Here is a 27357-nt window from a genome sequence, read left to right as displayed (position 1 = left end):
ACTTCATGATTAAGTTGGTGCATTGTTGACGTTGTAACCAACACAGATTCCTCGTCTGAAACTCGGCTGTGGACTGACAGTCTCGGCACCAAAATTTGGGCCCTTATGTATCCTCCCAATAATAGGTACTGAACCTACACATTGTTTGAAGTTAAATTTATAGAAATTACAAATGAAACTTAACTCATTAAATTAACTGAATACATAAAAAACTAGTTCTTTTTAACAGTTTCTTCTACTACAAGGATTAAGCCAAATGAAAAACACATTTCAAAAATGCACCAAATTCACAGTTTTGGAGATATGACAGTGAAATTTTGTACCACACTTTAGATGAAAGTAACACATTTACACATAAAATCCTTTGATTATATATATTCAACTTTTTTTGAATGAAATTTGAAGTACTATTTTCAAAAAATTATGCATGTTCCTTTTTCTCAGAAAGTATTCAAGAGATTTCTACAAAAATTTCTCTGTTTCATCTCTTTGTATGTTGTAAGCTTCTCTCATGAGGTTTTTGGAAAAGGTCAAATACGAGAATTTTCATAATTTTTTAATTATAATTCCATAAGTACAATTTTTTCATACAAAATTCCAAGCACTTTGCCCCATATCTCAGCTTGCAATCAGAATTTCGAAATTTGCTCTTGAGACAACATTTATTATGTTTACAGAAATACGTGTACAAAATTTCATACTTCTAGCATTCATAGAATCTGAGGAAAAGGTACATAAACTTTAAAAAACAAAATTTTCAGGAAACGAAATTTAAAGTTCAACCTAACTTTTTTCCTTATATCACTTCTTCAGAAGGCACCACATTTGTACTCTGGGTCGTCTTTCCCTTCAAGGCTTCTCTTCTGGTTTCTTGTTGTCTGTCTTCTTTCCTTTACCAGGTCTTCAACTGACTTTTCAGCTGCAGAGACATAGCCTCATTGCTGGTTTGTCATTGTTTCTCATGTCTTCAATTCATTAACTTATTAAAACGCAGTTTATCCAGTTTTCTATACACTCTTTGTGATCGTGGCATGACTGAATTAAGAAAGAATCGAACACTTGTATAAATCTCCATCAGTATCACAAGGCAAAAAAAGAATTGCTTCGTCATAAACGATGCAGTTAGTTTGTTATTGATTATAAGATAAGGAACAGAGTCAGAGGTGATCTATAAAACCAAAGAGTATGTGTCAAGGCCTTCTAGATGTATTGTGCACACGTTTGGTTGAAAGTAATACACAGAATCATTCATTGAGCTGGTATTGAAGTGCTGCTTCAAAACGTGGGCATGGCAGGGAGGCCGCGTCACACTTTTAATTAATTTTCAGGCACTCTGGATGCACTTTCAACATTGAAACTTTGGGAAATTATTGTCCATGAGTTGTACTAACAAATAAAAACTAAATCGAAAATTGACATTTTTGGTCAATTTCATCAATGTCCCCCCTTAAAATTAACATATATAGTTATGCAAACAATACTTTTGACAAAACTGTTAATTAAGGGCTGGTGGATTTGCTAACATGTTTTCAAACAGAACCAAATAGATCCTTAAGAATGCTATTAGTTGTTCCTCCAAATGTTTATAATTGCATTTGCTTATAAGTCAACAACAGAATTTAAGTTATGAAACAGTTGCCGATTTCGCCTTATAATGAAAGATATTAACTAGGAATAGTCCAAATAAATTAGAAAATCAATTGGATACATAAAACTACGTACAAAATTAGATCTAGTGTTATATTCTTCAAAACTGAGGGCCAACCTTTCTCTTTTATGAAAATGCAGATAACACTCACGTAGTCTGACATGAAAAAATGAATTTTAAGGAGGCCGATGACAAAACAAGAGGGGAAGTAAAAAATATCCCAGCTTGCTTCGTCACACTGTGACTGCAGAATCTAAGTGAACCCAAATGGCAGCCACCTCCAATGTGGTACGGAGGAGGATCCATATACTAATAATGTCTGTACAGACCAAAATGCAAATGCCACTGGAAGCACCCAAAGGACCGATCCCGTTCCGACAGAAGACACAGAACCCACGAAGGGCCAGTGAGTGAGCATCAGCAAAATGACACAAGCTGCAGAGTCAAAGAAATTAAGGGATTGAAACTCCAGAAGGTGTTGGTAGTATCTGTTAACAATTTCACTGTATAAGTATGGAATGGGGATCCAAATGGAAGGTGAATGGGCTGAAACTAGTCACACCATTGTGTCACCATTCGTCACCAACAAGAATGGAGTGACATCCTTAAACAAGAGGTCACACTCAGGTTGCAGGGGGGATGGGGGGGGGGGGGGGATTTGGCACCTCTGCGGATGCCAGGACTTATGTTTCTTCTACTTCTCTTTTGTAAGTTGAGGAGGGCATGGCATGGAGAGCGAGCATGCGCTTCAGCAAAATCTGGAACTGAGAGAGAGCAGGCGACCTCGAGGTATACGGACTGTGCCTCCTGTGGTCAATGTGTGGCAGCAGGCCTCCAGTCTGGGAGACACTAGGTGAGGGGTCCTCATCACCAGCAGATGCAGGAGAAGGGGGACACTTCTCCAGCTGGGTAGGGGGAGTGGCACCCAGACAGGTGGCATTGGATTCACAGGGCAGGGCGGAAGAAGATGGGAATGGGATAAGGAGAAGGGATGAGGGTGAAGGATGCAACAGAGGCGAAGTTAGATGTCACACACAGCGTTAAGATTGTCATATTTCTGATGAGTCTCAGTGGAAGATAAACCATCAAGGGACATGCACGCCTGTATCTTCTTTTCCTTCCTTTCCAGCGAATGTTGAGAGTGATGGTTGTGATGACCAGTGCACATGGGTGGTGGAACACAGGGGCTTCCCTCATGAAGTGGGCGGCCACATTCACTGCATAGAAGGTCCATCGTACAGCAGGAAGATATATGCCCAAAATGCAAACACCTAAAACATATAATGGGTGGCAGGACATATGGGTTCACGTCACACCAATAACTGTAACTTTGACCTTCTTCTGGATGGTATCCTTCTCAAATGCCAGAATAAAGGTGCTGGCATCAATGTGTTTGTCCTTATGGCCTTTCTAGACTTACTGCACAAAATGAACGCCACACCATCCCACATTGGCCCAGAGCTCATCAATTTGACAGATGAGGTCCTATGAAAAATGACAACCTGAATCATATTCAGAAACGGGTGACGAGGAATGGACACTGGTACATCACGAAGATGGCCACAGGCACGAAGGGCCACAGGTGTATCCCACCTGAAGAGGCAGTCGTAGAAGAATGACCAGATTTTTGGAACTTAATATGTTTCATATGTACACTCTTCTCCCTGATGCCACCCACTCCGATCAGTGGCTCTCCTTATGCATGCTGCCCAGCCATAGTAAGGGCTGTCTGGCACAGAGGCCACTGCCACCAGCTGGGATGCTGCACAATGACAAGCAACTGATCCTAGGTATACAAAGGGGATGGAGCAGCTTAGGTATCAGAAGTGTGATCGCTGTGTTGGCAGGCAGGGGCTGAACCTAAAGGGTGCCGAATGACCTCAACTTAGACTGGCTTCTGCACTGGCTGTATAGGTGTCTCGGTGCCTGAATGAGGTGTCTTGAACAGAATGACCTCCTCCATGCCAACAAGTGTAGATTCCTAAAACATTGATCATGTGAAACCCAACTTTCACTTTTCACACACGACATCTTGACAGTCAGGTACATGCATTACTTATTGATTTCTGAAAAGCATTTGACTCAATACCAAACTTACACTTACGATCACCTGAGGTATCATGCGAAATTTGTACCTGGGCACAGCTTTTTGATAGGGAGGACACAGTATCTTGGGTGGAGAACCATCAGGAAATGTTGATGTAACTTCACGCGCACCCAAGGAGGTGTGTTGAGACCCTTGCTGCTCATGTGTTACATTAATCATTATGCAGACAATATTGATGGTAATTTCAGACTTTTCACAGATGGTGCAGTTATCCAGAACTGTATAAAAAGAGCTGCACTAATGTTGATTCAGATCTCGATATGATTTCAAAGTGGTGCAAAGACTGACAACTTGCTTTAAATGTTCAAAAATGTAAAATTGTGTGTTTCACAAAATGAGAAAAGTAGTATCCCTCACTACAGTATCTCATTTCAAATCTGACAACATATGCAAATACCTGGGAGCAACACTTTGTACGGATATGAAATGGGATGATAACACACAGGTTCAGTCATAGGTAAAGCAGATGGCAGTTTATTGGTAGGGATATGTAATCAGTCAGAGACTGTAAAGATGGTATGGAAGGGAGCAGATGCTAGTGAAGTATGCAGTTTGGCAAATACCTCCAACTGTGCTGCATGCGTGTGAACAAAGTTCCCCTAACCAGCTTTAAATTATGATTCTAGCAATATGCAGGGTGTCTCAAAAGACAATTTGAAGGGCTCTCTGTGCATGTGCAACAAATTTGAGAATCAGGGGTACAATGATCACCTGTTTGGCCTTTAGGAATTCAGCTGATATAGAGCACTTCTCAGGAGGGACCACGCATTCTGTTTGTGAGAATTTTACAATGGTGACTCAGCGACAATAGTACAGAGAAAATTTTGCAGTGATCATGGCCTGCATGATGTAAATGAGCTCCAAGTGCTCCCTTTAACTGGGAATGGATCAAAATGTTTGAGGAGAATGGTTCAACACTGGCCAAACTGAAACCCAGGTGACCAAGGGCATCAAGAATGGGCAAATTCATGGGGAGGGTAAATCAGTCTGTTTGTGATGATCCTAACATCTCTGTACACAAGCACGCAAGTTCTTTAATTATACATAGAGTTTCACTGCACCAAATTCTGCAAAAATGCCAATTGGTGCAAGAATTAAAGCCTCAGGATGCCAGACATAGGCTGCAGTTAGTTAAGGATGTGACTGACTGCTCTTCATTTAATATCTTGTTTTCCATTGAGGCTCACTTCACCTGAACTGTCATTTAAATAAGCAAAATTGCTGCAGATGAAGTACCACAAATCCCAAATAGAAGCTTGAGAAATCCCTTCATTCCAAAAAGTATTTACTGTATGGGCTGTGATGTCAGCTAGAGAAATAATCGGCCCATTCTTTCGTGAGGGCGAGAGCAATTACAGTGTATTTGGAACATTATGTGACGACATTAAATGACTTTTTGGTACCTGAATTGCAAATCTTTTCTGATTATAACCACAGAAACTGGTTTCTGCAAGACAGAGCCACAGTCCACATGTTCAACGTGTCTATACTGCAAGTTTGTTAAATTACCCCTGGCAAATTGATCTCCAGGAGGGGTGACAAAGTGGCCCACACACAGTTGAGATTTGAGCCCTAGGGACCTTTTATTTTATTTTTTTTTTTTCTTATGGAGATATATCAAATTTAAAGTGTTAGTCAATAATCTGACTTCTCTGGAGCAAATGAAAGAAAATACCCATAGCTAAGTGCCAGCCATCTCAGTGTCTACATGCCAAGCTGCCATGCAAAAGTTTGTTCATTTAAATGAGTGCCATAGCCATGATGCATTGCATTTAGATGACACTATCTTTAAGAAGTAAATTCCTCAACTGTATATTTCAAAAATAATGATTTTGTCGATTTCATGTTTTAACACATCAAATCTGAACTTTCTTTTGAGATATCCTGTACTACAATCTCCTATGTATCACTCTCATAGGGATTGTGAGGACAAGATTAGATTAATTACAGAAGCATTTAAACAGTCTTCCTACCCACACTCCACATGAATGGTAGGAAGAAGCCATAACAACTGATACAATGGTAAGTATCCTCTGCCTTCCACTTCACAGCAGTTTATATAGCATGGATGTTTACGTCAAGTCTGTAAAGTTATTAAAGACACATTACTATTATTATTATTTCTTTACTTTCTCAGATGTTAAGTCTGGTTAAAAATGGGAAGTGACGCGGACCTTGATCAAGCGTCACTTCCTTTTAACTGTATGGTATATGTTACAGTGCATTTAGGAACTTTCGGGTAATTGAACATGTATCAATAATTACAGATTTCTGTAATTGTATATATAAGTTTGGATGTAGCTGTATTGTATTGATGTACTGGTGGATATTGTGTAGTATGACTCCTGTAGTTGATAGTATAATTGGTATAATGTCAACTTTATCCTGATGCCACATGTCCTTGACTTCCTCAGCCAGTTGGATGTATTTTTCAAATTATTATTATTATTAAGTGAAGTATTTCTTGGATCTTTGAGAATGGGTGATTGATTTATTGCAAAATTATTGGAAATTTCAGTCCTCGTAAACTTTAATTAAAATATTTTTAAAAACACTTCAATATATTCCATGATAATCTCGATTATGCTTTTTTCTGATCTGTTTAATTCTAACAAACAATAACAGTTACAATATATATTCACAACACATTCCATACTATACATTTTTGTCGCAATGGTTTAACAAAATTAAAACCACAAAAAAAAAAAAAAAAAAAAAAAAAAAAAAAAAAAAAAAAAAAAAAATCTGGACATTGTCTCTGAGATATTGTGTTGGCTTGTACAACAATATTACTTTATATTCCTCACTCTGTGGCACAAATATCTAACCCTTTACTCTGAAGTAGGGAGTTACAGTACACCACAGATATTATTTACACTGAATTCAGCCGGCTGAATTAATTTAGGTAGTCCATCTCTGGATCAATACCAAACTGCTTGTCCAGCACACTTCCTTCAATAAAAAATTTATTTTTACACCATGATTTAATTGCAAACAAATTGTCCGTCCACCTGTTAGCTGCATCCTTTGCTACCTGAAATGACAAAGTAATTAATACAGTAATTAACACACACACACACACACACACACACACACACACACACACACACACACCAGTATGTTACTTTACACAGTTTTAGTAGTGTACATTGCTTTAGCACACAAAATTTCTCCATGGAATACAAAAAAAAGTTCTAAATATAAAACAGTAAATAACTATAACAGTATCTTCGTAATACAGTCCAGTACAAAACAAAAATTTGGGCACTGGAAACTCTAGAAAAGATGGAATAAGAGAATGTTGTTGCCAAAGGGTGTTAAAAAGGGACAAGGAGACTACAAACATGCAAAGAAAAAAGTCTATGGAGAATTCTTCAAAGAACTAGTGACACTTTCGTTCAATATGTAAGGGAAGAGTGATTAGAGGTTTAACGTCCCATCAACAGAGAGGTCATTAGAGATGGAGCAGATGCTAGAACTGCGAACGCAATTAGCTGTGTTCTTTCCATAGGGACTATTTCAGCATCTGTCATTTAGGGAAGGGGAAGCCTAAATGTAGATAGCTCACTAGGGATCTGAACTACACTTCTTCAGCACACAAGTCCAGCACCTTAACCACAAAGATACACAGATATGTGGCCAGCACAAACTAATCTGACACAGTGGAAAGAACCACAGATGAGGAATGATGTAAAGTTGAATTGTAGCAGAGACCTATTACACTTTGTTGTAACACAACTGTATTTTAGTGGTAAGCACCAGTAAGTAACTGATGTTCACATCTACATCACTACACTGCAATTTACACTTAAGTGCCCGGCAGAGGTTCTTCGAACCACCTTCAGACTATTTCTCTACTATTCCAGTTTCTAACAGCAAGTGGGAAAAATGAACACTTAAATCCTTCTATATGAGCTCTGACTGCTCTTATTTTATTATGATGACCATTTGTTTCTATGTATGTTGATGAAAGTAAAATATTTTCATGTTCAGAGTAGAAAGCTTATGATTGAAATTTCATGAAAAGATCTCACCAAAATGAAAAATACCTTTATTTTAATGACTGCCACTCCTCACCTCATCATATCCATTACAGTCTCTCCCCTATTGCAATAATACAAAATTAGCTGCCCTTCTTTGGACTTTTTCTGTAGCCTCCATCAACCCTATCTGGTAAGGATCCTATATTGGACAGCACTACTTTAGCACAGGATGAACAAGTGTAGTGTAGACAGTCTATTTAATACACCTGTTGCATCTTCTAAGTATTCTGCCAATAAAAAAATTCTAGTTTGCTTTTCCCACAACATTATCTATGTGATCGTTCCAATTTATGTTGTTCATAAGTGTAATTCCCATGTATTTAATTGAATTGACAGCTTTTAAATCTGTGTGGTTTATTGTTTAACTGAAATTTAACAGATTATTTACGTGGGTGACCTCATACTTTTACTTCTTTAGAAACAACTGCCACTTTTCGCACCATACAGATATTGTATCGAAGTCATTTCGCTATTGGTTTTGATCTTTTGATGACTTTACTAGATGGTAAATAACAGTATCATTTGCGAACAATATAAGACTGCTGCTCACATTGTCCCCAGAATAGTTTGTATAGGTTGGGAATGGCTGGGGGCCAGAGAACGATGGATATCCACTTCTATTTTACTCGATGATCTTCTGTTGATTGCCGGGTACTGTGACATTTCTCACAGGAAATCATGAATATTGTCACATAACTGGATCAATACTCCATAGACAAGCAATTTGATTAGAAGTCTCTTGTGAGGAATGGTGTCAAAAGCATTCTGGAAATATGGAATCAATCATATCCTGTTGATAACACTCATTACTTCATTTGAATAAAGAACTCGTTTTTTTCACAAGAATGATATTTTCTTAATCCATGCTGGCTGTGGGGCAATAAACTATTATCTTTGAGTTAATTCATAATGTTCAACGCAGTGTGTGTTCCAAAACCCTACTGCAAACTGATGTCAATGATATTGGTCCATAATTCAGCAGATTACTCCTATTTCATTTCTTGAGTACTGATGTGACCTTTGCAACTTTCCTGTCTTTTGATATGGTTCTTTTGTCAAGGAATTGGTTGTATATAAGTATGGAGCTACTGTATCAGCATACTCTGAAAGGAACCTAACTGGTATGCTGTCAGCATTGGAAGATTTTATTTTATTAAGTTCTTTAAGTTGCTTAGCCCACTGAGGGCATCTACTTCCGAGTTACTCATGTTGGCAGTTGTTTTGATTCTTCTGGGATATTTACTTCATCTTCTTTTGTCAATTAATTTCAGAAAACTATGTTTAATAAATCCGCTTTGGTGTTATTGGTAAAGAGATAAACAGAGGCTTAATTTTTGCTACTTTTACATATCAATACCATATTTGGCCTGTATGTGAGCTGTGACCTAATATAAGCAGCCCTACTAATTTTGAGAGAAGGGAAGGAAAACAGAAGCTCAGTGGAGAAAAATTAATGATACACTACCCATTTACAAAAACTGTTCACAATATACTCAGTGTTAATAGCATGTTTTATGTTGTAATGTAGATGGTAATAAAAATAAAACAAAAAACCTAAGGTCTGCGAACATGCCCAGAGAGCCATGCAATGCTGACCAGCCACCATGTCATCCTCTGCCATAAGGTGTCATTCGAATGCAGTAGGGAACAGCAGGGGGTCAGCCCAATGCTCTCCCTCCCATTGTCGGCTTTCCATATCTTGGAGCCACTATTGCTCATACAAGTAGCTCCTCAGTTGGCATTGTGAAATTGTGTGGGCCCTGTTCCAGTCCTTCCGGCAAGAAAAAATCCTGGCATTTCTTGGAATTGAACTTGAGCCCTCAGCATGACATTCAGCTGAACTGACCACTCAACTATGGAGACACATGTAATGTAGATAAATTTTATAAAAATACCAGCTCATACCCAGTTTTCACTGAAGTCAGTGCTAATGCCACTATTGACATCTGCTTCATTACTGTCAGAATTTTAATTTCTCCTCTCCTGAAGTACGTTCTCACTATCATTCAGAGCATTGGACATGTTGTCCTTCTTGAACACACTGATGACAGAATCAGATGATATTGTGTGCCATTTAGAGAGAATCCAGCCGCACAGAAGGATGGCTGATGGCTTTTTAGTATTGCTGGATGAAGAATGTTCATGATACCCTTCAAAAGGCCAATTGGGATAGTGTTTTCAGAGATGGCCTTTAAATGGCTTGTATGCCAACATCAAGCATCTGCAACATTGTTGCTCAATTTTCAACTATGGTACTAGCACTACAGTAGGAGTTCCTATGATACGAAACTATATCGGCATTTTTAGGACTGCAGAGATAAGCCAACTGCTGATATTTTAACATCAACCCAACTTGTGAACATACAGATGATGAGACCTCAGACATACACCCATATCTAAGAATTTACAGTCTGACTGAGACTAATTTTCTAAATACTATGTAATTATGGGAAAAGATATACAATGAAGAGGCAAAGAAGCTGGTACATCTGTCTAATATCGTGTAGGGCCCCTGTGAGCATGCAGAAGTGCTGCAACATGATGTGGCATGGACTCAGCTAATGTCTCAAGTAGTGCTGGAGGGAACTGACACCATGAATCCTGCAGGGCTGTCCATAAATCTGTAAGAGTACGGAGGGGTGGAGATCTCTTCTGAACAGCATGTTGCAAGGCATCCCAGATATGCTCAATAAAGTTCATGTCTGGGGAGTTTGGTGGCCAGTGGAAGTATTTAATCTCAGAAGAGTGTTCCTGGAGCAATTCTGGACATGTGGGGTGTCGCATTGCCCTGTTGGAATTGCTCAAGTCCATCAAAATGCACAACAGACATGAATGGATGCAGCTGATCAGACAAGATGCCTATGTACGTGTCACCTGTCAGAGTCGTATCTAGACGTATCATGGACCCTCTATCACTCCAACTGCACATGTCCCACACCATTACAGAGCCTCCACTAGCTTGAACACTCCCCTGCGGACATGCAGGGTCTATGGATTTATGAGGTTGTCTCCATACCCGTACATGTCCATCTGCTCGAAACAATTTGAAACGAGACTTGACCAACCGGGAACATGTTTCTAGTCATCAACAGCCCAATTCAGGTGTTGACAGACCCAGGCAAGGCATAAAGCTTTATTTCATGTGCTCATCGAGGATACATGGCTGGGCCTTCAGTTCTGAAAGCCTATATCGATGATGTTTCGTTGAATGGTTCGCACAATGACACTTGTTGATGACCCAGCATTGAAATCTGCAGCAATTTGCAGAAGGGCTGCACTTCTGTCATGCTGAATGATTCTCTTCAGTCATCGTTGGTCCCATTCTTGCAGGATCTTTTTCTGGCTGCAGTGATGTCGGAGATTTGATGATTTACTGGGTTCCTTATATTTACGGTTCACTCGTGAAATGGTTGTATGGGAAAATTCCCACTTCATTGCTACCTTGTAGGTGCTGTGTCCCATCGCTCATGCGCCAATTATAATGCCACGTTCAAACTCACTTAAATCTTGATAACCTGCCATTTTAGCAGCAGTAACTGATCAATAACTGCACCAAACACGTGTTGTCTTATATAGGCACTGCCGACTGCAGTGCCATATTCTGCCTGTTTATGTATCTCTTTATTTGAATACGCATGCCTATACCAGTTTCTTTGGCACTTCAGCATATGAGGTGATAGTAGCCTCTAGTGAACAAACTCTCCAGCCCAACATCCAACATCAATGTCTGGACAGACAAATTGAAGAAAAGAGGAAAGGAAAGGAAAGTAAGTGTTGAAAAAAAAAAATCATCGTTATAAACAAAAGGGAAGAAAGGCCTGACATCACAATGGAAGGAAAACCAATAGACAGGTTTGTAAATTTGGGTAATTGCACTTATCAACAGTGCAGATGGGAAAACAAGCAAGGACAGTGAGGAAAAAGTCAGGAAGCATGCCATCTATTTAATGCAATCATATGGGACTGACTCAATGAGAGAAAGAGAGAATGAAAGAAAGAAAGTTAGCTGCATATAGATCTACCTAATCCTAAAACTAGACTGTGGCTGTGAACCTGTATAGGAAGTATGAGAACAATGTCACATTCCAGCACCAGAAATGAGATATCGCAAAAAAAAAAAAAAAAAAAAAAAAGGGGGGGGGGGCAGGACTTTGAGGTACAGGACCCAAAACACTGACACTGAGAAAAATTTTAATGTAAAGCCCCTGGAGAAGAATATCCAAGACCAACAACTGAAGTGGTCTGGAGAAATGTTTAGAAAGGTTGCCCGCCATGGTTAATGAAGGCTGCAGAAATGGTTCAGTATGGTCTAGATAGACCTGGGAGGATGGGACGGAGGTGGGAGAAGCGACTATCAGTGAGAGTGCAGTAAATGCGACTGCAGACAGTAAGAATGGAGATCCCTTGTGTCCTTCATACTGTGTGGTTACTGAGGACTGGTTTGAATGAACAACATATACAGGGTGTTTCAATACTTTGACCAACTTTGGGGACATGTTCCTCACACCAAGACAAGAAAAAAAATTCATATAAACATCTGTCCGAAAATCCTTTGTTTTTGTGTTATTAATGAAAGTTTACAATTTAGGTGATGGGAGCTCATCGAGACATAAACTCACAAAAAATGCTCAAAATGTCCTCACCTTGCTTCTAAATAAACACACACACACACACACACACACACACACACACACACACACACACACACACACACACACACACACTTGTAGAAGCATGGACTGTTGCATCCTTCCAAATACTCCCCAATGGTTTCACAGGTTTCCATGACATGTCGAAAGGACTGAGGTCAGAGAAACACGCAGGCCATGGATCTTGTCCTCTATCTAACCATATGTCATGGTAGATACCAGCTGGTGCCTCTTAAACACCAAGACTGAGATGTGCTGGAGCTCCATCATGCATAAACCATATGTTTCTTATTATTTGCAGGGCATGTCTCGTAGTAGGTCTTGGAGGGTGTTCTGAATAAAGTCCCTGTAGGCAGTACTAGTAAGACCTGCTGGGAGACATATGGCCCTACCAGACAGTCACTTGCAATTCCAGCCCACACATTAATCTCAAATTTATGTTGATGTCTAGCCTGTACTGTAGCATTAGGATAGCGAAAACCCCATATGGGTTGCTTGTGCAAATTTGTTATTCCATCTCTTACAATCATTGCCTCGTCTGTAAACAAAACTGAAGAGACAAGCAATGGACCAGCAGTTTGTGCAAAAACCACTGAGAAAAGTTCTTCTGTGGTGCGTGTTCAGCGAGTGTAAGGTCCTGTACACACAGAAGGTGGCACAAATACACAAGTTGCTCGTGAAGTATCCCCCATGCTACTCTTGGAAATGTGCCACAATGTCAAGGCCATTTCGATTGTGCTGATACCTGGCTCTTCTTGGGCACCCTGTAGAATGTGCTCTTCCATACGGGTAACACACAGTCTTACTCTGTCAATAGTCTGTAGCTCTATGGATCCCGTATCAACAACACAATGATGCACAGCATCAAAGATTGGATGACCTGGATGTCTTGACTCTGGAAATTCTGCTGGATACATCCATGCAATGTCATGTGCATTACCATTTGGGGTAGCCGTAGATAGAAATCATGCCTGCTTGTTCACGAAATGAGTGTTCCACCAAGCTTGAACGGAGCACTTTCAGTTAATTCACCACCTACAGTATGTGCACACAATGGAAATGTGGAAGACATAGAAGGTGGCACAAATACACAAGTTGCTCGTGAAGTATCCCCCATGCTACTCTTGGAAATGTGCCACAATGTCAAGGCCATTTCGATTGTGCTGATACCTGGCTCTTCTTGGGCACCCTGTAGAATGTGCTCTTCCATACGGGTAACACACAGTCTTACTCTGTCAATAGTCTGTAGCTCTATGGATCCCGTATCAACAACACAATGATGCACAGCATCAAAGATTGGATGACCTGGATGTCTTGACTCTGGAAATTCTGCTGGATACATCCATGCAATGTCATGTGCATTACCATTTGGGGTAGCCGTAGATAGAAATCATGCCTGCTTGTTCACGAAATGAGTGTTCCACCAAGCTTGAACGGAGCACTTTCAGTTAATTCACCACCTACAGTATGTGCACACAATGGAAATGTGGAAGACATAGGAAGGATGAACGTAAGCATGTCTCCCTGGCAACCCACTGCCATCCAGGAACAATGAGTCAAACAGGTGCTAGATAAGTGAAGTTGTTGGGATGTACCTGGAGAGGTGTTAACATCATAATTAGTTAATTACTCAAAAATGAAATATTTTTGGATGTATGTTTGTATGAACTTTTCTTATTTTGGTGTTGGGAATCTGTCCCCAAAGTGTGAGGTGTTTTTGAAACATCATGTATATGGGTCATTGAAGGTTGAATGAAACTTTAATATGAGGGATCAAATTAAAAAAAGCTACACTAATAAAACTATGTCAGTTTTTCAAAGCATTCCCCTGCTCCATCCAGTGTTGTGGAAATTCCAGGTCTCACTTGCTTTGACAACCAACACTAGGTGTCACAATATTGTGCTTATATGCCTCACATTTATCACCTCTCGGATACTGTATGAGGAATGAATAAGTAAAATTCTTCAGTTACGCATGAGATCTGAACGTTGGGGAGGGGAAGAAAGATTCCCAATGCAAGTCTTCATTTTGTTTCGGTACGATGAGCCAAATTAGGATTTGGACATCACTGTGAAGAATAGTACATTCGCAAACAACATACCAATTATTTACTTTGGGGCAACATTTTAACCAGCACCCTTAAGCGACTTAGAATAATATTGTACATTTATATGACTCCTTGCTTGAAACGTTCAATATGTGTGACACTTTTTCATGCTCCAAACATACTGCAAACTAACAGCTGTGATCTTCTCTTCTTAACTCTTGGTAAACCTTCATGGTAGCACTCTGAACTCTTTCATTTGGTCTCAGGTGACATGGTGACTCACTGCAGAAAAGCATCACTTCCATCTTAAAACTGGTGCTGAGGGTATCTGTAAATGGCCTTGTGTGCATCAACTGTTTATGCAAAACAATGCAAGAATGAATTACTGGGTATACTGTTTATTCACTGGCATTACAACCATTTCACAAATGAGCCATACAGATCAACTGTCATTGACTTTAGACTTTAACCAAACAGTTCACGGAATTCATACACTGACATCCTTGCCAAAATTTCTTCACCGCACTGGGCTGCCAATCTTCTCCACATTTCAGATGATTTCCTGTTCTAGTTTGCAAGAAATTTTACCATGTGGAAACAAAAACTCAAGCCAAGGGCAAGGTTGGTCATTCGGACGCACATTTGCAATTGGCCTAATACTGAAAATGAGAGTCTCATGAAGGGCCAAGATTCATCTCTGAGCGGTTGTGGCACACTTCATATATTTTTAACTCTCCTGTGCCTTTTAAATCATCAACCACAAACCTCGTGTACTTTTTTTGTTTATGTGTACAAAAAAATTCTACTTGTTCTTGAACCTTGTGTACTCTTTTGACTGCGTAGACTACAAAATTCTACTTGGCAAACTGAAATACAGTGTGGGATAAATAAAACTGGTCCTGACAATATTTACAAGAAGACTAATGTGAGATTGACCCTTGTTAAGGAACATCACAGAAGATGCTGGAAATGGTCACTGCTGATGTTGATGCAGCACTGTGCTCAATTTACCAAATGGTGAGACATGCAACGCCAACACAAAACACTCGTCCACAACACCTGACCACTGCAGAACACTTCAACACCAAAAAATACCTTTTCATAAAGAGAGCTGACAAACATAGGTGCGGCTAATGTGCAACACCATGTGGTACTGTTCATCCATGGCGTGGAACAGTGGAAATTTCTGAACCAAACCACTGGCAGTGTGGTAAGGGAAGTTGGCTTGCCATTGGTGTTACCTGCCCCATGGCATCTCTCTGGTAAGTCAAATGTCAAAGAATTCCCCCTTCCAGTGCTCAATATCTTTGCTGTCAGTGAACGTGTTCTAGGACAACATGTTTATTTTGAATCTCATGTTTGGACATGCACAGCAGCTCTGCCTAAGGCAAAAGTTACTAGGATCCACTAGATTAAAACCAAATGGGTACTCGTTGGAAATACAGACAGTCATGGAAAAAGTGTCATGATGGTCTCTCCACTGGCGAAAGATTCCAGATTAGTCCCCCATTCAGATCTCCACGAAGTGACTGAAAAGGAGGATGTGACCATGAGAAAAAGTTAGAATAATCAAAAGAGTAACATCCTACAAGTCTGAGTGTGGAATGTTGAAACTCTGAATACCGCAGAGAAGCTAGAAAATCTGTAATGGAACATGCAAATGCTCAATGTAACAGTGAAGTTACATGGGAACAAATTTAAGGATCTCGATTCATTGTGTACTGGAAGGTAGGGCAAAGAATGAGTTACTGCAAATAGTTCAGTCCACAATTATTCTCATCTGAATTGACAGCAATCCAATGTCAACAATAATAATTCAGGTTTACATGCCACATCCATGACCAGAAGATGAAAAGAGCAGGAGTATGAGAGGGCACTGAAACGCTAATTGAATGTGTAAAGGGAGAAGGCAGAATAATCATGGTAGACTGCAATGTTAGAGTAGGGAAAGAGAGAGTTGAAGGAAAATACAGGATTGGAAATATGAATGAGAGAGGGAGAAGACTCCTGCAATAAATTTCAGTGAGTAACAGTAATTACACTGTTCAGAACTCGTGAAGATGTACAAGGTGAGTCACCTAACATTACCGCTGGATATATTTCGTAAACCACATCAAATACTGACGAACCGATTCCACAGACCGAACATGAGGAGAGAGGCTAGTGTAATTGGTTAATACAAACCATACAAAAATGCACGGAAGTATGTTTTTTAACACAAACCTAGGTTTTTTTAAATGGAACCACGTTAGTTTTGTTAGCACATCTGAACATATAAGCAAATACGTAATCAGTGCCGTTTGTTGCATTGTAAAATGTTAATTACATCCGGAGATATTGTAACCTAAAGTTGACGCTTGAGTACCACTCCTCCGCTGTTCGATCGTGTGTATTGGAGAGCACCGAATTACGTAGGGATCCAAAGGGAACGGTGATGGAATTTAGGTACAGAAGAGACTGGAACAGCACATTACGTCCACATGCTAACAACTTCTTATTGGTCTTTTTCACTGACTCACATGTACATTACCATGAGGGGTGAGGTACACGTACACACGTGGTTTCCGTTTTCGATTATGGAGTGTGTCCCGACATGTCAGGCCAATAGATGTTCAATGTGGTGGTCATCATTTGCTGCACACAATTGCAATATCTGGTGTAATGAATGTCGTACACGCCGCAATACATCTGGTGTAATGTCGCCGCAGGCTGCCACAATACGTTGTTTCATATCCTCTGGGGTTGTAGGCACATCACGGTACACATTCTCCTTTAACGTACCCCACAGAAAGAAGTCCAGAGGTGTAAGAGGAGGAGGAGGAGGAGATTAGTGTTTAACGTCCCGTCGACAACGAGGTCATTAGAGACGGAGCGCAAGCTCGGGTGAGGAAAGGATGGGGAAGGAAATCGGCCGTGCCCTTTCACAGGAACCATCCCGGCATTTGCCTAAAGCGATTTAGGGGAATCATGGAAAACCTAAATCAGGATGGCTGGAGACGGGATTGAACCGTCGTCCTCCCGAATGCGAGTCCAGTGCGCTAACCACTGCGCCACCTCGCTCGGTTCAGAGATGTAAGATCAGGAGAACGGGCTGGCCAATTTATGCGTCCTCCAAGTCCTATGAAACGCCCGTCGAACATCCTGCCAAGGGTCAGCCTAGATTAATTGCGAAATGTGCAAATGCACCATCATGCTGATACCACATACGTCGACGCGTTTCCAGTGGGACATTTTCGAGCAACGTTGGCAGATCATTCTGTAGAAACGCGATGTATGTTGCAGCTGTTTGGGCCCCTGCAATGAAGTGAGGACCAATGAGGTGGTCGCCAATGATTCCGCACCATACATTTACAGTCCACGGTTGCTGTTGCTCTACCTGTCTGAGCCAGCGAGGATTGTCCACGGACTAGTAATGCATGTTCCGTAGATTCACTGCCCCATGGTTTGTGAAACCCGCTTCATCGGTAAACAGGTAGAACTGCAATGCATTCTCTGTTAATGCCCATTGACAGAACTGCACTCGATGATTAAAGTCATCACCATGTAATTGCTGATGTAGCGACCTATGAAACGGGTGAAAGCAGTGACAATGCAGTATGCGCATGACACTACTTTGACTCAGTCCACTGGCTCTCGCAATGTCCCGTGTACTCGTGTGGGTTCATGGCAACAGCAGCAAACACACCAACTGCACCCGCTTCTCCTGTGACGGGCCTGTTACGGACACATTTGCGTGCTACGACCATACCTGTTGCATACAGTTGGCAGTAGATGTTTTGCAATGTGCGGCACGTTGGATGCTCTCTGACCGGGTACCGTTCTGCATACACCCTGCAGGCTTCAGCTGCATTTCATCGACACTCGCCATAGATGAGTATCATCTCCGCCTTTTCAGAGTTCGAATACACCATGGTCACAGTTCCTACAACACTACACTATCACAGACGTCTGGTAACATGGTGTACTACAGTTGGTCTGCGTGCGGAGACGAATGCAGAATAACAATAGCAGCAAGCGCTACATGCGGACACTGCGACAGCTAGACCAAACCACAACAGTGCACTACAGCCACACTTGTAAACACGGTCGTCATCGTAAACATGTCCCTGCAAATGCTGCTCGCCGACCGTAGCCCGTGTTTGTTACAACACGCAACTGAACGTCGGAGGTTTCAAGCGTCAACTTTAGGTTACAATATCTCCAGATGTAATTAACATTTTACAATGCAACAAACTGCACTGATTACGTATTTGTTTATATGTTCAGATGTGCTAACAAAACTAACATGGTTCCATTTAAAAAAACCTAGGTTTGTGTTAAAAAACGAACTTCCATGCATTTTTGTATGGTTTGTATTAACCAATTACACTAGCACCTCTCCTCATGTTCGGTCTGTGGAATTGGTTCGTCAGTATTTGATGTGGTTTACGAAATATATCCAGCGGTAACGTTAGGTGACTCACCCTGTATACTTGGACAAGGCCTTGTGACATGGGACGATACCAGTTGGATTACATCATGGTGAAACAGATTCCAAAATCAGATATTGGATTGTAAGCCACAATCTGACGCAGATTTAGACTCAGATCACGATTTAGTAATAATATCGATGCACTGAGTAATGGTGATGTGTACCTGAAGTTCTCCGAGGCTGGAGGCACTGCAATAATGAATACAGTAGTAGACAGTTCAGCTGAAGAGGAATGGACATCCCTGAAAACGACAGTCACAGATAATGGACGGACAAATAAATGAACAAGGAAAATCATTTCGAAGAAACCTTGTGGAACAGAAGAAACAGTTCAATTTATCCATGAAAGAAGAAAATTAAAAATCTATGGAAAAGAATGATGTACAGGAACATAAGCCAATTGGGAATAAAATCAGGAAAGCTAAAGCAAAGAAATTGAATAGGAAATGGTCACCAGAAGGACGGTTTCTGAAAATGGAAAAACCAAAACAGCTTTTGGTGAAATTAAAAGCAAAACCATCAATCTTAAGAACTCAAAAGGAACTTGACTGTTAAATGCAGAGGAGATGGCAAGTAATTGGAAAGAGAACACTGACAGCCTCTATGAGGATGTACTATTGTCACCTTGAATGATAAGACGAAGAAATGGATGTTGATTTGGAAAACACACTGAGGCATTAAGCCACCATTCTTCCTATGCTCCATATGCGAATGGAACCCGAATTTGGCTGCTCTCTTCCCAGTGGCAATCTTCTATCATGCCTTTAAATAGTACATGTTGTCAATACATCTGCAGTGTGGCCATGTGGAATAGAAATACTACGTATGTCTTTCCAGCATTTCCACCAGAAAAAGTCAAAGAAATGTTGGGACACAGCATCCAGTGCAAATCAACTCACACAGTTATACTTCTAGGCTTTTAGCTTGTCATTTCTCTGCACAACTCAGTAGTGTCTTACATCCCATGGCCCATAGAGCACATGTGATCGCAGATCCCAACAGCCTACCAAGTGGGCTGCAACACCTAAGAAAGATGTTCCAACAGAACATTATTCTGATAAAGAAATGTAATGTATTCTGATCAAAGCAAGTTCAATGTAGGGGTGTAAACGAGTATGTGGAGGTACCCACTGCAATGGTCGCCTTGTCATAGTAAGGTGGCATGTCTTCAAGAAACATAAGGGTCCTCAAGAGGCACAAAGCCCTGGCAGGAGGGTACTATGAATGCCACTTTTGTCCAACTGTGAGTGCTTCTCCATGCACGCATATTTCTTGCTCATGGCACCAATGAATTTTGATGCTGCCACACGAGTATCGTCAGTCATGTCCTGCTGTAGTGATGACAGCAATTATCATCACCTGCACAACTGACAATGCCGAGAAGTATATCTGCAGCACACGTCTGTTTTTATTATTTGGAATTTCAGCCACAATTTAGTCTCTTGCCACAGCAATTTATTTACCTTGGGGTCAATTAGTTCATTATCTGTAATCCCATAGTGAGATTTCACCAAGATTCGTCTTCTTCTCCTATCAATTGTAGCATCAAAAGGATGTGCCATTTGTTGCTACTAAAGCTTTTCAGAATTGTTAGAGCAGATAGTATGTCACTGAATCTAACAATGAAGCAGTTGTCACCGGTGAGCAGAAATTCAATGCATGTAGTATGGCTACAAGTTTCACATCTTTGTTCTTACCAACAATGAAAACTTGGAATATAGAATACACTTCTAATAATTAATGATTTTGGAACCATCTGTGTAGTTATGGACTGCATCAAGATGCTGGATGGCCACTCACAATGTTTACAACACAATGTTTACAATGTGCTCACTTGGGTAGTACTCCAGCATGTGAGGCAGATATTAAAATCCCTCACTAAAAGCAGTAGATGGCTAATTGATGGATTAGATTTGTGCTATTTGCACTTAGTTAAGGTTGCTGGTGAACAGCCAGTATGTTAAGGTTGGATTTTGAAGGAATGGAGAGAGACTGTTGAAGCTAAGGCTTGTATGTCCGAATTATCGCAGTTTATTTCATGAATTTTGTAAGATACTCTTTCAAAAATACAGTTATCCTTCCACAAAAGTTGTTCCTGTCACTTCAACACTGAAAAATTGTGTGTTTTTGCATAATAGGAAAGACTCACCTTACAGAACTTATATGATCTAGCAGTGTACAATGGTCTTAAATTATCATAAGACAAATTTCTGTCTCTCTTGTGTTGTTCAACCTGTCAGTGTCAAGGAGATTATTTTGGCGACATCACTAACTCAGTGGAACAAACTAAAAAAACTTTCAAGTCACAGAATTACCTGTTTTCACAACTCTTTTGAACTACAATAAAATTCTGAAACTGCCTGACCAAGTTTCATCCAGCTTCCAGCGTATTTAAGATAAAGTGAGGCTCATATTTCTTTTGTAGTGTGTTTAAGAAGGGTTTCCCACGGAAAAACTTTTTTGAGAAAAAGATTTTGTAGAACAGAGCCGAGATGGTCTGCATATTTACTGACAAACTATCATTTGTCATGACACATTTCTGTTTGAATTTATTGATATAACTCTATTCTTTATCAGTGCTCTTCTTCTATTTTAACAGAATGCAAAATATGGCCAGATTACTTATCTAGCATAGCAGTAATTAATTATATACATAGACTTTCGTGTGAATCTATCTACTATTGAAATCAGTATCAATATCTCTACAGCAGTTCCTCAGATTAGCTTTCACACAACGACAGAAAAATGCAATGGGACTTTAAATTTGTAACATGTATAGATGTGTTTAATCAACATAGCAAAATGTCAGATAATTATTCCTACAAATTACATGCATTTAATTACTGCTTTACTCAAATATATTGTAAGAAATTTTAAAGGCACTGTTGAAAGCAATATTTCAATATATGGCACCATTATCTTGAAACTAGTATAAAAGAACATCTTTATCAATTGAATTGGGCACAGACGAAAATATCGATACACCGTGAGAAATGCATGCGAGAGCATAAATGCAGATTCTAGCCAACCCTGCAGGTTTGCACTGATGTTCACCACTAATGGCACCTGTGCAATGTCCTCAAAAGTGTTGCAAGTTCAGTCGCGATCAAAACAGTGTTCTGGGTAGTTATGGGTGCATTATTTTGAAGCTATATTGTTGGTGTTTGTTTGGCACCTTCCATAACCAAGTTAGCCGGAGTGTTTTGTTTTACAAGGCACTATATTGGAAGAGTTACACAACATACAGGGAAAGCAGAAAAACATCATCTGCTAAGTCACTACATGGGCTAAAGTGTGTATCAAGAGATTGTGACAGGCGGTCAATGAAGAGAACTGTGATGAAAAGTAGGAGGATGGAAGTTGCAAAAGTCACTGCAGAACTGCATGTCAAACTCATGAACCCTATCAGCAGCAAAGCGACATGAAGGGAGCTCCAAAAACTGGTAATTGCAGCACAAGCAAAACCACGCGCCAGTGATGCAAATTCTCGTAACAGGAAAACATGGTGCTGAAGCCATAAAATCTGGACCATGGAGGAATGGATGAAAGTAATTTGGTCAGATGAGTCTTGTTGCATGCCACTTCCAACTTCTGGCAGGGTTTACATCCCAAAAGTGAAACATGGTAGTGGATAGGTGATAAGTGGGGCTGCCATATTGGGGTATTCCATGGCTCCATGGTTACTCTGCCAAGGATTATGCAACAATTTTTGCTCATCAGGTCCATCCCATGATATGTTTGTTCCCCAATGGTGATACTGTGTTTCAAGAAACAGGCCCCCTATTCACACAGTTTGCATCATGCACATCTGGTTTTCTGAGCCTGAGGATGACTTGTCACATCTCCTCTGGCCACCACAGTCACCAGGTCTCCATATTATTGAGGCTTTGTGGTCCACTTTGGATGTTAGAGTGCATAATCGCTATCCACCACCATCATCGTTCCTAAACTTTCAAGGCTTTATGGGAAGAATAGTACAAGGTTCCCTCGAAAACCACACAAGACCCATATTCATCCATTCTGAGACAGCTGGAAGCTGTCTGCAATTCCAACAATTTTCCTACACTATATAAGGTATAGTAATGTGTTGTGTGTTTGGTGTTTCCATATTTTTGTCCACACCTTGTATCTTTTTTTTACCTGTATTTGTTGTTTCATTTGTTCTAAAACCTCTGGATCAGAATCCTTATACTTCTGTATTTCATCTTTAAGTCGAGCCTCTTCTGTTTTAAGAGAGGCTATATTTTCCAGAATTGTGGTTCTTTCATCTGATTCTTCTCTACCAAGGTTTGCAGTTTCAACATTTTCTTTCACCTTCTTAAGTTTCTTGTTTGTTTCCTCAAGCTTATTGCTCAGGTCTGTCAATTTCCGTTTCCTTGAATGTTTTGCTTTACTGAAAAGAAATAAGAAATATTTGTTGATCATAATGTCCACTTACTGAAATCAGCAATACGAATAAGAAATATTTCTCAAATTTTACCTGGGATATGCCCAAAAATAGATTGATGTGCCAATTTTATCTGTGTCAACTAAACCATCATCTACTAAACTCTGAACAACATCCTTGACTGATTGAGCAATGACACCTTTCTCTTTGGGTGCAATTTTTTCCAATTCCTGGAGACAAAACGTTACATCAAATTCACTATATACACAAAGACAATTCTCGATAAATCAGAACTTGTACTTCAGTTTGTAGGATCTCTCAGAGGAACTAAGCAGTGTACCTTTAACTGAAAAAATTCTTTCTTCTCATAAAATATTTGCAGTACCCGCACTCGCTTCTCCTCAGCACTTACTCCTTTACGCTTTGACATGGTTTTGGTAGACAGGTGTGTTTAGGACTATTGCCAAATTCACTAGGCACACATACTTTTTAAGCACTCCACTGGAAAAAAAGGATGATTATTTCGACACAAAAATTAAGCTAATGACTACTTAAAGAGTGGACCAGTTTACTGACTTATCTAACTAGTATGACAATAGGTCTGCACCTGACTATTTCCTACAAATTGTGGATCTGGTACTTACTTGTCTGACTGGCTTCTCTATCTGATGTAATAACATCACTTTCACCTAATAAGTAGCGTTGCTGCATTATGAATTATATGCAGTTCATATAAAATCTGTGTGTTTTCCAGATTCAATAATTTGGACCCTCAGAATGAGTATTTTTTTTTTTTTTCACAAGCAGTGTTGTTACTGACAACTATCCAAGCATGTACCATGAACTGCCTCATGCATTCAATTTTCCATTACCTGCAACTTCTTTCTGGATGTCGCAATGATTATATTGAGTCACCCACTGCTGGCAGAAAGGAAGTCATACTCAACTTTCATCTTATCTTTCTGTATTATGGTTTTAATAATGAAGGTGTAAATAAGGCTCCATTTCCTACTAGAGATTGAAAACTAAACGTAAACACACGCAGGCCACCTAGGCCATTGATAATTAATCTAGTACACAGATTCAATCCAGATCTGACTCAATATTTGTCGCAAAAGCTATCTATAACTATACACATGCACGACAGGCTCTAGATTTCACACATCACTGTGAGAGAGCACTGTGCATGTTTTTATTTATAGAAATATAACCATACTTACACAAAATAATGTCAGCTTCATCTTGTTGTATAATACAAACAGAAATCGAACAAACCAAATTTCCTCCATTTCTATCATTTTTAAAAATGTAGGCCTAAACTGTGGCGACAGAATGATCTCTAGCATAGCCTGAGGACTTGGTTAGATTGAAAGGTGACAGTGTGGTTCTGAGTTGGTGAAGCAGTATTAGATAAAAATGTATATGGAATGGGCATGTAGGCCTATTTCACTGCAAGCTTTTCACTCTTTCTTCTTCTCCAACAATCTTTGTGTTCTGAAGTACCATGAATCTATCTTGGTGTCATCTATTAGGTGGTACTTTCTATCCTTTCATCTTTTGTCAATTTTCAGTTCCTTCTGAAGCACCACTGTGCAGTTTGTTCTCACTGAATGTCTCAGCCTGTTTCTTTTCTTACTCTTGGCTATTCTTATTAACTGTGTATCTTCATTTACACTTTTTAGTAGCTCCACAGTCCTCATTTTGCACCTCCAGTTGACACCTTCTATATTCAAGACACCAAAGTGTAGTAAGCACTGCTCTTTCCAGTTTCACACTGTCTATGATTGAGCACCATATAAGACAACATTCTATACAAAACACACTGCATTTTTTTTCCACCAGAAATTTCGTTTTTCCTACAGGCCTACTGGTTTCTTTCACTACTGTCTGCAACTCATTTACGGATTTTGTAGTCATCGATAGAATACATCCAAACTGTACCAAGTAACAACATTCATTCCAAGACATTTTGTTTTCGTAACGTGTATACTATTGTATGAACGCGAAGGTTACTAAGCGCAATTTGATTTTCAATGTAAGGTGCCCTGATCACCAGTAAAAAAAAATATTGTGGCCATTAACCACATTTTGATTGCCATTTGGATTTATGTTGGGGAAGAATAAGAATTTGAAAAGCGTACATTACTACTTGTCCATGTAGAGATTTTTACAGTGATCGGCAGCTCTTTCATAATCTACACTGTCAGATAATGCAAAAGTTTTACCATTATATCAAAGCCTACCACCTCATCTGTACGGACTTGTACCTCAATTTTATTCGGTCATGGGTTCTGGATCCGAGTGAACATTTTCTTACAAATGGGTTTTCAGATAAGAATCTAATAGTACATATTTGGAATCTGAATCTTCCAACACCTTTTCCACTTGCTAGGCAACATTCAGGGCATTTTCGACTGTATACTAATGACCAGATTCTACAGAATAAACTGGTAATTGTTCACATTCAAGATGCAACTGTTTATATTGGGGATTGTCAGTAATAATAAAGGCCTATAATAATTAATCACCTTTTCGTTTATATAGAATCATCATTTAGTATCAGGCTACGCACGCATCATATGGAGATGTTCTGTAAGTAATTACTGCAAATAGCTTGAACTCGTTAGTATGTTTAAACGGATATTTTTGACTATTATTAAATACCTACTCCCGCCCGTGCACTTGCAGGAACTACTGCTACATGATTCAACAAAATAATATAAAACGAACAAAGCACTTGGTTTGCAATCAAATGAGGAAGTTCCGATACTTGCGAGACTATATAAAAATATGTAACAATTACCTTACTGATTTTATAAAGATGCATTTGCTGCGCAGTTCAAAACACTAACAGCACAATATTTGATACTTATTTTATATGCTGCTTACGCACATAAACAAATATCCAAACTTCAAGCTGACCGCTAATCAGTGCAGCCAACAGTTCCACCTGTAAGTCTTGCATTCCCCGTCTACAGACAAATTTCTCGATGCGGAGAGAGGCAAGACTTCAAATACACTTTTTCTAAAACCGCAAGAATTATCGGTAGACACGTTTTTATTCGTGGTACGCTACCTAGGGCAGTTCATCCAAAGGTTAGAAGCGTAAGCTACTACAACAAAGAGTAAATTTGAAAGCCTTTCAGAAACTGTGTTATTTTCAGTTTTTTAAAATTAGGTTTATAGGTCCTTACTTTTAACAATTTAGTCATTGCAAAGTACTGGTCTTTGTACACCAGCAAATATTATGTTTTTTTTTTTTTTTTTTTTTTTTTTTTTTTTTTTTTTTTTTTAGGTGGAATGGCCCATGCCATGTCGATTCAATAAAATTCCGGAACTGTGTCCACAAAATTTTTTAAAACTTACATTTTATTTCTCGTGCATGGTCTCTTTCAAAATACTCTCCTCCACAATTGATACACCGCTCACAATGCCGTATACACTTCCGGAAGCAGTCTTGGTACGCTTCTTGCTGGAACGCGCAAGCGCTGTCTGCGAATTTTCTGTTACCTCGTCTATCGTTGCAAATCGTCGTCCTTTCAAATGGGTTTCCAACTTAGGAAATAAAATAAGTCCACAGGGGCCATCTCGGGAGAGTATGGAGGATGAGACAGCACAGTGATTTCGTTTTTTGTGCGATAGTCATACACCAACAGGGATGAATGTGCGGGTGAGTTATCGTGATCCAAGAGACATGAATTTTCTCGTCATATTTCAGGCCGTTTGTACTCACATTTTATCGCAGACGTCGCAACACGTCCCGATAGTACCATCGATAAACAGTTTGTCGCTGTGGCACGAATTCATGATGAATTAATTCTTCAAAGTCAAAGAAAACTATCAGCATGGCTTTGACATTGGACCTCACCTGACGCCTTTTTCTGGTCTTTGATTTCCCGATCCATCGTGAAGATTTAACCTTGGTCTCAACATCACAGACGTAGACCCACGTCTCGTCAACAGTTATGATTCTCTTAAGGACCATCTCGTTCTCAGTTGCTCGA

At 39.8% G+C, this 27357-nt stretch overlaps 1 protein-coding gene and 1 non-coding gene across 8 annotated transcripts; both read right to left on the bottom strand.

The window, feature by feature from the left end:
• Nucleotides 1–574: 574 nt before the first annotated feature.
• On the bottom strand, nucleotides 575–26288 carry LOC126162178 (meiotic nuclear division protein 1 homolog). 7 transcript variants are annotated; one of them, XM_049918492.1, is made up of 6 exons: nucleotides 26157–26287; nucleotides 23998–24274; nucleotides 23694–23854; nucleotides 23447–23583; nucleotides 23107–23359; nucleotides 6467–6789 (listed from the first exon to the last, which is right to left on the bottom strand). In XM_049918492.1, the coding sequence occupies exons 3-6, from the start codon at nucleotides 23781–23783 to the stop codon at nucleotides 6652–6654; spliced, it is 618 nt and encodes a 205-aa protein (XP_049774449.1). In that variant the 5' UTR covers nucleotides 23784–23854; nucleotides 23998–24274; nucleotides 26157–26287; the 3' UTR covers nucleotides 6467–6651. The 7 variants fall into 7 exon arrangements, with proteins under 7 accessions (XP_049774454.1, XP_049774451.1, XP_049774452.1 ...); XM_049918493.1 differs by lacking the exon at nucleotides 26157–26287 and adding an exon at nucleotides 26022–26040; XM_049918497.1 differs by lacking the exons at nucleotides 6467–6789; nucleotides 23998–24274 and adding an exon at nucleotides 575–1035 and having other exon boundaries at nucleotides 26157–26288.
• On the bottom strand, nucleotides 17483–17555 carry Trnaa-cgc (transfer RNA alanine (anticodon CGC)). The gene has a single exon. It is a non-coding gene; the product is annotated as a tRNA-Ala (tRNA).
• Nucleotides 26289–27357: the final 1069 nt, after the last annotated feature.

This window comes from Schistocerca cancellata, chromosome 2 (genome assembly GCF_023864275.1).
Source record: "Schistocerca cancellata isolate TAMUIC-IGC-003103 chromosome 2, iqSchCanc2.1, whole genome shotgun sequence".
Lineage (NCBI taxonomy): Eukaryota > Metazoa > Arthropoda > Insecta > Orthoptera > Acrididae > Schistocerca > Schistocerca cancellata.
This window is presented reverse-complemented; position numbering and strand designations above follow the sequence as displayed.

Bases quoted from the DNA above. Each gene is read 5' to 3' on its own strand.
- LOC126162178 (XM_049918491.1), bottom strand. From the start codon at position 23,783: ATGTCAAAGCGTAAAGGAGTAAGTGCTGAGGAGAAGCGAGTGCGGGTA. The intron at 23,584-23,693 runs GTACACTGCTTA...TTTTGTCTCCAG, and splicing joins AAGAATTTTTTCAGTTAAAG to GAATTGGAAAAAATTGCACC. The intron at 6,790-23,106 runs GTAAAAAAAAGA...TTGTCATTTCAG, and splicing joins AAATGAAACAACAAATACAG to GTAGCAAAGGATGCAGCTAA.